The sequence below is a fragment of the Sorex araneus genome, chromosome 5 (assembly GCF_027595985.1).
Source record: "Sorex araneus isolate mSorAra2 chromosome 5, mSorAra2.pri, whole genome shotgun sequence".
NCBI classification, from domain to species: domain Eukaryota; kingdom Metazoa; phylum Chordata; class Mammalia; order Eulipotyphla; family Soricidae; genus Sorex; species Sorex araneus.
Window position 1 is genome coordinate 127125482 of NC_073306.1, and position 12004 is coordinate 127137485.

Consider the following 12004-nt stretch of genomic DNA (forward strand, 5'->3'; position numbering starts at 1 on the left):
CAGGAGTTTTACAGCACCTGAAACACGTCTGCTGGCTGCGAGGGGCGGGGGGGGGGCAACTGGCCCCCTTGCTCCAAACACTCTGCCTCTTCCCGCCATCCGAGCAGCCCACTTGGAGCTGCTGCTTCCCAAGAGTGTGCAGGAAGGTGCTGCAGGGGACCAGTGACTCTCCACCGGCAAGGGCAGGCCGGCTAATTCACTCATACGGAGTCTAGACCTCGGATCTCTGGCTTAACAGTGGAGGACATTGAAGCCCTGAAGACACAGTAGCCTGACACCAAACCGGAGCGGGTTCCAGTCACCATGGAACTCTGAACAGCCTGCACTGGCAACCACAGCATGACCAATGCTCAGTTACAAAACCGCATTTAGTTTTCGCCGGTTACCAGATGGTCAGCAAGCCTGGAGAGCGCACTGTTTCACAAAGGTTTTTGTTTTTTAACTGAACACCCACCACTACCGGTCCAGTCGTTCTGACTGCTTCACCCACCCAGAACACTTCACCTGCTTGCCCGGCCGGGTACGTAAGAACTCGGCGGGGAGTTTAAAGAACGGAGATGTACTGAGATGCCAAGGAAAGTTTTTATTGCAAGCACAGTGAGCAGGAGGTGTCTTCTCACACAGCGGCCACGAGGTCGGCCGTCAGCTCCGCCTCGGACAACCCTTCATTGGTCGGAAGCACTGAGCGGCTCCTCTGCTATCAGGTGTACATCATTTCTGCCATGTGGGACATTTTCTTGGGAATATACAAGTAATATTCCATGTAGCCCGACAGGTCCTCGATGGTCACGTCGTCCACGTAGACGCGCGCCTGCTCGGAGCAGGAGCGCGGGGAGCCGGCCAGAGTCCGGGTGTGCAGCGACTGCGAGTAGTCCTCGAGCGCGGCCCGGCGCTCCGGGGCCAGGGGCGGCACGCTCTGCAGGCCCGAGAAGGAGTACACCTCCATGTCCTGCCACCGCCTGCACTGGCACTCGGCGCCCATGCAGGCACACGGTTTGCCCTGGTGTAGCCTGGAGACGGACTGAAAGTCAGAGAGCTCGCCGGCCCGGAGACTCGCGCGGCAGCCGTCGGTGGCGGCGGGGCAGTCCTCCTGCGGACTCTCCGACGGGAGCCTCGGAACCGAAGTTCGCAGAGGCTCCACCGCGGGCCCGGTGCGGCCGGCCTGGAGTGCCGCGGGCCCCTCGCTGGCACTGAACTCCTTCGGCGCCGGGATGCCCAGCCCGCTGCTGCCATCGGCAGAGTCTGTCTGGCTCCTGTGCTTGAGCTGGCCGCCGGGGGCAGCGAGGGGGCTGCAGTGGATGAACTTTGGAGGGTGCAGGACGGGAGACTTGGAGCGCCGGCGCCGCTGCGTTCTCACGACGCCTCGAGACGACTTCCGCGTCGACCTGAGGGCAGAAGGCACAAGAAGGCATGAGGGCGCGGGGCACAGGTGGCAGCGGGACGCTCGCCTCAGGTCCGACTACAAGCCCACGGTCCTCAGGCTCCCCCTGACCAGATGTGCTGGCCTTCATTCGTGAGCCGCCTGGGTACGTGTCTCAAACACACGGCTCTCGCTAGCAGGCTAGAGAAACGGGAGGAAGGGCAGTTTGGAACTGAGTTATGGGGTCCAAGTACTTGGGACACTGCAGCGGCCCTGGGGGGAAGCACAGACACCTTGAACTGGAGATGTCCAGCAGCTCAGCGGCACAATGAGGTGGACACCATCAACGGCCGCTCAGCCACAATCACCACACAGAGCGGTAAACTTAGGGCTCATTTTCTCTCACTGTTAACAGCTGATGAACTGATCTCTGAGGTTTGCATAATTTGGAAATTACCGAAAACACTATGTAGGTTAAAGGTTCATAACCCAAAAAAAAAAAAAAAACCCAAGAACTTTAAGATAATAACAAAACAAAACAAAAAGACCCAAATAAAACGTTAAGAAATAAAACTCTACCTATGAGGGGCCAGAGTGGCAGTAGAACATGCAGGGTGTTTGCCTGCACAAGGCCAACCTGGGTTCAATCCCCAGCACCCAGTGTGGTCCCCCAAGCACCACTAGGAGTGCCTATGGGTAGACCCAGGAGTAAGCCCTAAGCACCACCAGGTATGGCCCCCAAAGCAAGATAAAAACCCCTCCAAATAAGAGACTAAATGGAATGCTCACACACACTAACAGCTAAGGGAAGGGTCACTGAGCCGCCAGATCTGTGGCACAGACAGGCTCCTTCCGGCTAGCCCCGGGGGCCTGAGCTCAGGCTGGGGTGGCCCTGCAGCCGCAGGCCGTCTCTCCACCCAGCAGCTGTGTGTCACATCACTGCCCGGGGCACATACTGGCCGCAGCTACATACGGAGCTCTCCTACCGCAGCTGCTGGGCTTTCTGCAGAAGACAGGGCAGGCTGTGATCTGGGTATTATGTGGCAGGAAAAAACGGACTCGGGCACCATGTCCACCTCTACATGCAGTTGGGGGGCTGGAGTGACAGCACAGCGGGTTGGGCGTTTGCCTTGCATGCGGCTGACCCGGGTTAGATTCCCAGCATCCCACAGGGTCTCCGAGCACCGCCAGGAGTAATTCCTCAGCAGAGCCAGAAGTAACCCCTGAGCACTGCCAGGTGTGACCCAAAAATAAAAAAAATAAAAAATAAAAAAACATGCAGTTGGGTCCGGTCCATCGCCTCATCCTAAGACCCTCCGCCAGCCAGGTAGCCGCTAACAGACACCGGAAGCAAGGCAGAGTTTCTCCTACACACTACCCCGGGGCCCTGTCGCCTGGCCTCCAGAGTCCATATACATTTTAAAAATTTATAAGAACGTAAACATTAAAAGACAAAGTAAGACAGAACAAGAAGTCTAGTCTCTGAAGGAGAAAACAAAGAATGGAGAGCAGATGACATCTGAAGAGATGACGGCAGAGACTTTCGTGATGAAAGCAGAGATCTGCAGACACAGGACAAATGAAAAGTCCACATCTCGATCTACTACAGCAAAAAGGAAGAGTAAGCAAAAACAACAGCAACAGCTTCTTGTTGGGAAGCAGGTCTCAGGGCTTACTCCTAGCTCTGTGCTCAGGGATCAATGACCCCCGGAGGTGCCCCCAGAAGGTGGTGGGGAAAAAATCCTGGTCAGCTGCATGCTAGGCAAGTACCTGCTGTACCAGCCCAAACGAGATGATTGTCAAAAGAACCAATAATTTACAATAGACTTAAAAAAAAAACCCTTTTCAATGTAACAATATAGTCAGAAGGTAAGGAATATCTTCGATTATTAATAGCAAGTAACTGTCAGCCAAGAACTATGACTGCCAATACATAAAAAACAGGTGTATCCATGACCTGTATATAGACAAGCATATAGATATATATTCTTTAATACTTACGGTGCCAGAGACCAACCCGGGGGCCCCATAATGCAAAGCAAGAGCTCTGGCACCAAACTCAGATTCATCGTTCAAACCTGGAGGAGCCAGAGAAGCAACACAGGGGCTAAGGTGCCGCCCTGCTTACGGCCAACTGTCTGTCACCCCGAATCACCACAGGAGTGACTCCTGAGCACCACCCGGTGTGGCCCAGAAACACAAATACTAACTGAAAGACAAGTGTGTTAGTTACGCTGATTCTAGACAAAATAAACTTTGTGACAACAGCCCTTACAAAGGACTAAGTATGTCATATATTACAGTCTCAGCTTACCAGAAAGAAAACATTCTAAACTGGTACAAATCGAGGCTATGTGAACAACTGCCTCAAAATAAGGTAAAAATTATAACTTAAGGGGTAAACAGGCAAATTCTTTTCCATGAGGGAAGATTTCATATACTCTCAATTAATCAAAATTTGATCAAGCTGACCAAAAAAAAAAAATTATTTGAAAATAGATTCAAGTAACACAGTTAAGGACTTAATTTAATGGAGAGATCAGGATGGCTGTGTCCACAGAACCCCAGAATGATTAAAGACCCATTCTTCGACCCATTCTTCTGAAACACATGGATCAATTCTAAAACAGTGACTTGGAGCCAGGCCATACACACAGCATGTCTGAACACATCACCGTCACAAAGAATGAGTCTTTGTAATCAGCGGGCCTGGGGTCTGTATTATCGACCACTCTACTCAGACACTCATGCAAGAAACTCCCAGCACTTTTCGACCTGGGGAGAAAAGGCGTCTGGACAGGCAGCTCTTACCCATGCCAACTATCCTTCGAAGCGCACGTGGTCTTGGGCTTGGCGTCGTCCGCTGCTGTTCTGCCCGACGCTCGGACACCCGTGCCTTCTCCGACGGACAGAGCTGGTATGGCCCTGCAGACAGAACAAAGCTCACTGCCATGGCACACGTGAGAAGCGGGGATCACCGTCCTCACGACGGGAAGACAACGGATACGAATACCTTGCTTTTCTTTCTAGTTGGATTTCTTAAAAAGTACTGCTAGTGTAAAATTGACTTTAAAACCAAGATTAGAGGCTCCCTAAAGTCCACAGTCACAAAATCATTAAGTCAAAGAACGATTCTTTTTTTTTTTTTTTTTTTTTTTTTTTTTTGCTTTTTGGGTCACACCTGGCAGTGCACAGGGGTTACTCCTGGCTCTGCACTCAGGAATTACTCCTGGCGGTGCTCAGGGGACCATATGGGATGCTGGGAATCGAACCCAGGTCGGCCGTGTGCAAGGCAAACGCCCTACCCGCTATGCTATCGCTCCAGCCCCCAAAGAACGATTCTTAAACATAACTGGCAGCAGTCTATAAATAGACTTTTAGGTTGTTTATCTAGGGCAGCTCAGGCCCTATGTCCAAGACGAATGCTCATGGAGCTGACCAGTCATTTCATATGGGCAAACCAGTTTAGGAACAAAACTTTATAAAACTCAGTATGACTTGAAAATGTATGCATTTCCAAATATAAAACTTTTAGAGGGGCTGGAGTGATAGCACAGCGGGTAGGGCGTTTGCCTTGCACGCGGCCGACCCGGGTTCGAATCCCAGCATCCCATATGGTCCCCCGAGCACCGCCAGGAGTGACCCCTGTGCATCGCCGGGTGTGACCCAAAAAGCAAAAAAAAAAAAAAAACTTTTAGAAAAATATTAATTTTACAATAAACCTTAAATATAACCAAATTAAATCTTTACAGTTTAAAATTATACAATGAGTTCTACAGAAGATGGTTTTAAAAAATTTCAAAAGGAGGGGCTGGAGCAATAGCACAGCGGGTAGGGTTTGCCTTGCATGCGGCTGACCTGGGTTCAATTCCCAGCATCCCATATGGTCCCCCGAGCACCGCCAGGAGTAATTCCTGAGTTCATGAGCCAGGAATAACCCCTGTGCATCACCAGGTGTGACCCAAAAAGCAAAAAAAAAAAGAAAAAAAATTGAGGGATAAAAAGATTTTACCAGTATTAACATTAAATCATTCAAGATATTTTGCAGTGTACACACACACACCCTATACCAAGCCTATGATACATGCTACACTGTTAATAATAACGATTTAAAACGAGACAAACTACTAAAGAGGTTCACTGAAATATCACTTAAAATACTTTTAAATCCGTATTTAAAATAAAAGTTGCCTTTTAACTGTGAATAATCTAAATGCCTAATAAAAGAATAGACTGTATTATAAAAGTTTTGGCACATTTACACAATAGACTATTAAGGACTTATTAACAATTAAATACAAAGCATTTTTTGTGGGGACAGCCACACCCAAGGGTGCTGCGGGGCTGGCTACTCCTCGTTCGGTACTGAGGTCTCACTCCCTGTGGGGCTCGGGGGACCCTAGATTCCTGGGGATTAGACCCGCTCTGCTATATGCAGAGCATGTGCACAGCCCACTGAGCATTCTCTCTGGCCCTAGGAAGAGTTTTTAAGGACCTGAGAAAATGCCCGTAATATAGAACAGCATGAACACTCAGCTATAGATAGTTATGATCTCAACTAGGTGGGGGGAAAGGTATGGTGCTATAAATGGAGGGATCGGCTGTTAACAGTGTTTACAATAGTAAATTGTCCTAACTTTTATAAATTTCCGTATCATTATGTATTACTTTATATTGTCAACAAAACATATACATCAAGATCATTCTAATAAGACAAATACCATTAGGAACCAAAACCTGCTCAACAGGATCACACCAAATTCCTGGCACGGCTTGGTTAGTGTATGCGTCAGTATCTCAGATGTCCCATTTGTAAGTCAGCAACAATATGAAATAACTAGAAATATACACCACGAGAGTATTCTCTGAGTCATGCTAATGACTCACCCATCTAATCTTATTCCGTAGGTTTTCTCAAATGTTCCCCACAACCCTTTCTTTTTTCCATAATTTCACAGAACACATGCTACAAATATATCTGACCATACACTGTACAGAGAGACATCTTTGAAAACTTTAAAAAATATCCCAACTAGTTTTTAGAGCTACTGAAATTACTTTAGTAATTTGGCTCCAGAACAAAATGAAATTTTGAACCTACCGTATTTTTCTACCTTTTTTTTTTTTGGCTTTTTTTGGGTCACACCCAGCGATGCACAGGGGTTACTCCTGGCTTTGCACTCAGGAATTACTCCTGGCAGTGCTCAGGGGACCATATGGGATGCTGGGAATCAAACCCAGGTCAGCCGCATGCAAGGCGAACGCCCTACCCAATGTGCTATTGCTCCAGCCCCCTTTTCTACCATTTTTAATCAATGTAAAAGTTAGCACATGGCTCCTATGAAATCTGGAATACAGTTCTTCTATCTCCTAAACTGTAAAGTGAGTCCTATGGTACAGTGAGGACATACCCAGGGTCCTTAGAAGAGCGGGCAATAAATCTGGGTCGTTATTATTACTAGCGAGGCGTTCTACTGGGACCTCCCAGCGTTTCTTTTCCTCCAGGCCCCGAGAAGCGTTCGGAAGACAGGCCAGCTGACACGCAGGCGGCCAACCCAGCTGGTGCTGCCCCTATAGCCGCCCAGGGTCACCCCTGACCACAGACTTATGAAGAGCCCCTGAGCATCACCAGGTGTGGCTCAAAATAAACAAATAAATAAAACAGAAAGTCACTATTCTCGGGCCAGAGAGAAAGCTCAATGGAAGAACGCACATGCTTTGCATGTAGGAGATGCAGGAGCCCCAGCCTGGATTCCCCACACTGCACGGTCTGCGCCATGCCACAGTGACCCCCTGAGGACCACCAGGTGCGGCCAAAAACAAATGTACTTATTTCTGAGGGGAAAAAAAAAAAACCTGAGACTTCTTCTGGTCTAGGGCAGAGAGTATAGGGACTAGAAGAATCTTCACTGCACATTTTGCAAGAGTGAAATATTAACCATCAGACAGCAGCTGGTCTGCAGGTGTTCTAATTAGTTTGGCCAAAGGGTTCAAGATTATTGATCTCCGTGACAGAACCCTAATGAATAGCAGTTTCCATAGTGACGGGCTCAGCAATCGGAACCCATGAAATCGCCAATGTCTGCATGGATCTGCATTGAGCTGACTCGCCTGGAGTGAAAAGCACTGATTTCCTAAAGATGGATGGGAAATCCCCGAAGGGACCCCGCATGGTCATAGCTGATGAAAAAGGAGGAGGGTGGGAAGCCCCATTCAAAGTTAAGGGAAAGGGAAATGTCCAATCCTGAAATACAAATGTGTTGCTATTTTTCAAAATTTAACAGAACAGCAGCATTCTTGAGTGAGTAAAAGGATGGCTGGTAGGATTTGCTAAAATGTTACACAATTAGCAATTACATCTTCTGGGAATAAATTCTAGGAGCCCTCTATCAGTAAAGGCTTTAGTAAACAATTCCCACATGATATAATATTTAATTACCCTGATGCATCCACTCTTAATTTCTTGAAAGCAGTTTGAAGACTCTCCTCCTCTCCATCTTTGGCTTCAGATTTCATTGTGAAAGTTTTTACACTACTACCGAAGTTCCCGTCGATACTGAAAAATAAAATGGGGAAAGTGAAAACGGGCAAGTTCAAGAGCAAACCTTTGGTTAAAGCCTCAAATCTGCTTAAGTATAACTTTTTAACAGGAAGAGGACGCACGCCTGGTAGAGGTCTAGAAAAATGAAAAAAGATCTTTCTGTCAGAAAGGGGGAAAGTGCCCCCTAGGGCACCGACTCTTTAAAATGCTAGTGTCCAACTAGCCCTAACAACTGACTATAGCTGTGTGACGCATGATCCATCTCTCCAGAGCACTCCTGACTCACAGATCAAATTCAAGAAGACACGCTTTAGAGAATATTACAAAAACGTTTCAATAGCTGACTATTCCACACCTTAATGTGAAGACTTGATATCATGAATTGCTTTTACTTTCAAGATCTGAACACTGTAATTATCAACAAGAAAATAAACTTGAAAGAAATGAACCATACTTGCTATCAAAATGATAAGGAAGTCCAGTGATAGGAAATAAAGAAAAATACACATTATTCTGTTATGTCTTTAGATCATCTCCACTGAATCACCTAAACTTTAATTAAATTTTTTTTAACTTTCCCCTATTTCTTCCACCAGAATTTTCATATTAAAAAAAGAAGAAGAAATGGGAGAAAGGGGATCAACCAAAAACAACAACCAAAAAAAAAAAAAGCATGAAAGTGGAAGGGTCTGTCATTAAAGGTTCTTGATCCAATGCTTTCTCAACTACTCAACTATTTTTTCACTATTTAAAATAGTTTTTTTTAACTATTTAAAAAAAAAATCAGTTTCCAAATCCTGAATTGTAAAAAACCGGCATCAATAAACATGTCAGAGGCAATCAGAAGGATAAAAAGTGCAACAAAAGTAAAACCATTTTTGACACAAAGAACTCACTTCATTTCTTTATTTCTAACTTGCTGCCCTACCCCCCCAGCCCCCCTCCCCTTGAGGGCCTCTGACTCCCTGTTTGCTCACATCTGGGCCTGGTGGGCTGATGTTATTGTGAGACCAGGGGGCCCGGGGTCACAATGTCAGCTATAATGTGACCCTGCGGGCCCAATAGCAGAACACATGGGGTCAGGCCCACTTCACCAGGTATTCTGGGGATGCCTCTCTGGGAAAACTTTTAAGTCTCGGAAAGAATTCGAAGAGCTCGAAGAGCATTCACTTTGCCTTCTAAAGACAAGAAACGTAAATTTCTTTTTTTTTTTTTTGGATGTAAGTTTCCTCACAGATGCTGCTGGTTATGAAACTCAAACGTGAGCATCCCCGATCCACCCCCTAGCTGACCTGTTCTAAGCCTTGGGACTGGAGTCCAGCTCTCCCCTACGTGTCATGTGCCCGACAGGGGGGAGCACAGACCCGAGGCGCGGGTGTTTCTGGGCCCCACTGTATCTAACGGGTGCCAGAGGGCCTTGTAAACAAATTCTTCCGCCGTGGAGCTAAGGGCTGAGTTTTCCTCCCTGACGTTATGGAGGGCCCACCACTCAGGTTCCTCCTGGAGTCAAACCACAGGACAAACCGCCCGAACCCTGGAGCGCTTCACACATGCGCAGGAAGTCAGCGCACAGGGGTCGGGCCCGCCGGTGAGGTCTACGGGCGAAACACCCTTCCGCACACACTTCCCAAACTCCCCGACAGCGGGGGGCCTTACTCCTTAAGAACTGGAGTCTCCTGCAATTCTCAGGTTACCTTTAGGCACCTACAGGCTGCCTCCAGGCACCTAGGGGTTACATTTAGGCACTCACGGGTTACATTTAAGCACCTACGGGTTACATTTAAGCACCTACATAAGCGACTTCTAATAATCAATCATCCACTAATAGTGTCACAGGGGACACTGTGCTGTCAATGCAAACTTGGTTAGCATTCCTGTTGACACATTACAAGAACGATTATTTACAAATAAAGACTGACCAGAATTAAAATCTGGCTACAGACTCAATGTCCATAAATTAAGTTCCCCGGGACCTGTGTCCAGACATCCATCGTTTTAATCACTCTCAGGTCTAGAGACCTGGAGCAAAGGTGAATCCGAAGCACAAACTTAAGATCAAATCCGTACATGTTTGTATTTACAAGAGGCTTGTTGCACAAAAGGCTTATTGTGCGCCCCCACCCCGCCCCTTCACTGAAATCCAGAGGCGCACGCACGCGGCTGGACACGCGGCTGGACCGGTGCAGCCCCCACCCCTCCAAACGCTGGGGGTGGGGGAGACGGGCTTGCCATTGTCACCGTGAACGTCTTCAAACCCAACCAGCCTAGATCAAACACTTCTAGGTCCGTTACTGTGTGGACTGATGTTTTGGGTGAAACCGCAAGAGACAATCAAATCCCGCCTCGGATTTCCCCCAACTTTTCAAAACGGGGGCAATTTCTAAGCCCATCCACCAGGGAGACAGAGAACTCTAGTTCTCCCTGGCAGCAGGACAGCAGGTGCGAGGATCTCATTTAGCTCTTGCAGGTTTAAAAAAAGAAAAGTGTTATTAGGAGTAGGAGGAGCGAATAGTCCAGCGGGTACGACCCGGGTTCGATCCCCGGGCATCCCTTACGGTCCCCCGGGCACCACGAGGAGCGCTTCCTGAGTGCAGAGCCAGGAGGAGCCCCTGAGCATCGCCGGAGTGACCCCCAAACGACAGCAACAGCAACAACGAAAAACAAAACAAAAACTTTTTCTTTTTTAATTTAAAAACTCAAACGAACTGCGCTTCAACAACCGCGATTCACCAAGTCCCTGAGAGCCGGGATTCTCGACCCAGGACCGGTCCCGCCGCGGTGCCAAGCCCCCTCCACCGAGGGACCTCTCAAGCTCCCTCCGGCCCGGCCAGCGACGGGCACCTCTAGAGGAGGCCGGGCCGTGGCGCTTCGCCCACGCCCCCCGGCACTGAGACCCGCGCCCGGGAGCCGCGAGGACCCCCGTCCCCGCATCACAATCCCGTCCCCGCCTTTGGGGACCCCGCGCGGCCGCGGGGGGGGGGGGCGGCCGCGGCCCCGCTCTCCGCCGCCCGCTGTCCGGGCCGGGCCGGCGAGCCCGGGGGAGCTGTCCAGAGCCCCGGGAGGGGGGTCCGCCCGGCCCGGCGCGGTCACTCCCGCGGCGCGGCCCGGGGGGCGGGGGGGCCGAGGGTCGTGGCGGGGCGGGGCGGGAACGGGCGGGAACGGGCGGGAAGGGGCAAAGGGCGGCCCGAAAGGGGAAGCGACGGCGGGAGACGGGCGGCGGGGCGAGGCGGGACGGCGGGAAGGCGGGAAGGGCCCGCGGAGCCCAGGCCCGGGCCCGGCGCGGACAGCCGGCGGCCCCGGACGCCGCGGCGACGGCGACTCCGACCGCGAGCGCCACCGCGACGCCGCCGCCGCCGCCGCCGCGTCCGGGCGTCCCCCCGCGGGGGGCGGAAACCGCCCGCAGGGCCGAGGCGCGGGGCCGCGGCTCCTCCCCGCCGCGCCCGGACACTCACCTCCACGCAGCGGGCGGCGCGCCGCCGACCCGGTCCCCGCACTCGGGCTCGCCTCTCCGCGACCGCGGCGCCCGGCTGACCCGGATCCAAACCAGCGCCGGGGACGGGCGGGGGGGCGGGGAGGGGGGGCGGCCCGCGCCTCCGGCGAAGCACTGCGCCTGCGCCGTGCGCGCGCGCCCCGCCCCCCTCCACTCGCCCCGCCCACCCCGGTGACTCGGCAGCGGGGCCGGCGGCCACGGCGCAGGCGCCAGGCGCCGGCCGCGCCCCGCTCCGGCTCGGCAGGCCCGCCCTTCTCGGAAGCACGTGCGGCTGCGTCATTTCCTGTTTTTCTCCTCGCTCCCCCGCGGGCTCGGCGGCGGCGGCGGCTGCGGCGCCCGAGAAGCGCGGCGGGGCGTGTCCGCTTCCTGCTCGCTGTCAGGTGAGTGACAGCTGCTGCCGCGGCTTGGCCGCCTCTCCGTGGGTCTCCGTCGGTCACCCGGAGGGTTCGAGAGGCTGCGGGATGAGTGGTACTTTGGCGGGCGCGGAATCGCGCCTCCTCGGTTGCTGGAGCCTAAGACCGCACTCCCTCCTCCCGGGGGTCGTCCAGGACCTGCAGAGAAGCCAGGACAGGGCCTCGGTCGGGAAGGTGAGGTTGCAGCTGGCATCGGAAAC

General features: G+C 51.5%; 1 protein-coding gene across 1 annotated transcript; it reads right to left on the reverse strand.

Moving 5' to 3' along the window:
• Nucleotides 1-563: 563 nt before the first annotated feature.
• Nucleotides 564-11488, reverse strand: OSER1 (oxidative stress responsive serine rich 1). The gene is made up of 4 exons (XM_055139026.1): nucleotides 11354-11488; nucleotides 7800-7916; nucleotides 4172-4285; nucleotides 564-1385 (listed from the first exon to the last, which is right to left on the reverse strand). The coding sequence occupies exons 2-4, from the start codon at nucleotides 7874-7876 to the stop codon at nucleotides 701-703; spliced, it is 876 nt and encodes a 291-aa protein (XP_054995001.1). The 5' UTR covers nucleotides 7877-7916; nucleotides 11354-11488; the 3' UTR covers nucleotides 564-700.
• Between the last annotated feature and the right edge of the window lie 516 nt (nucleotides 11489-12004).

Bases quoted from the DNA above. Each gene is read 5' to 3' on its own strand.
- OSER1 (XM_055139026.1), bottom strand. From the start codon at position 7,876: ATGAAATCTGAAGCCAAAGATGGAGAGGAGGAGAGTCTTCAAACTGCT. The intron at 4,286-7,799 runs GTAATTAAATAT...TTCTGTCTGCAG, and splicing joins TTAAGAGTGGATGCATCAGG to GGCCATACCAGCTCTGTCCG. The intron at 1,386-4,171 runs GTAAGAGCTGCC...TTCTGCCCTCAG, and splicing joins TCGAAGGATAGTTGGCATGG to GTCGACGCGGAAGTCGTCTC.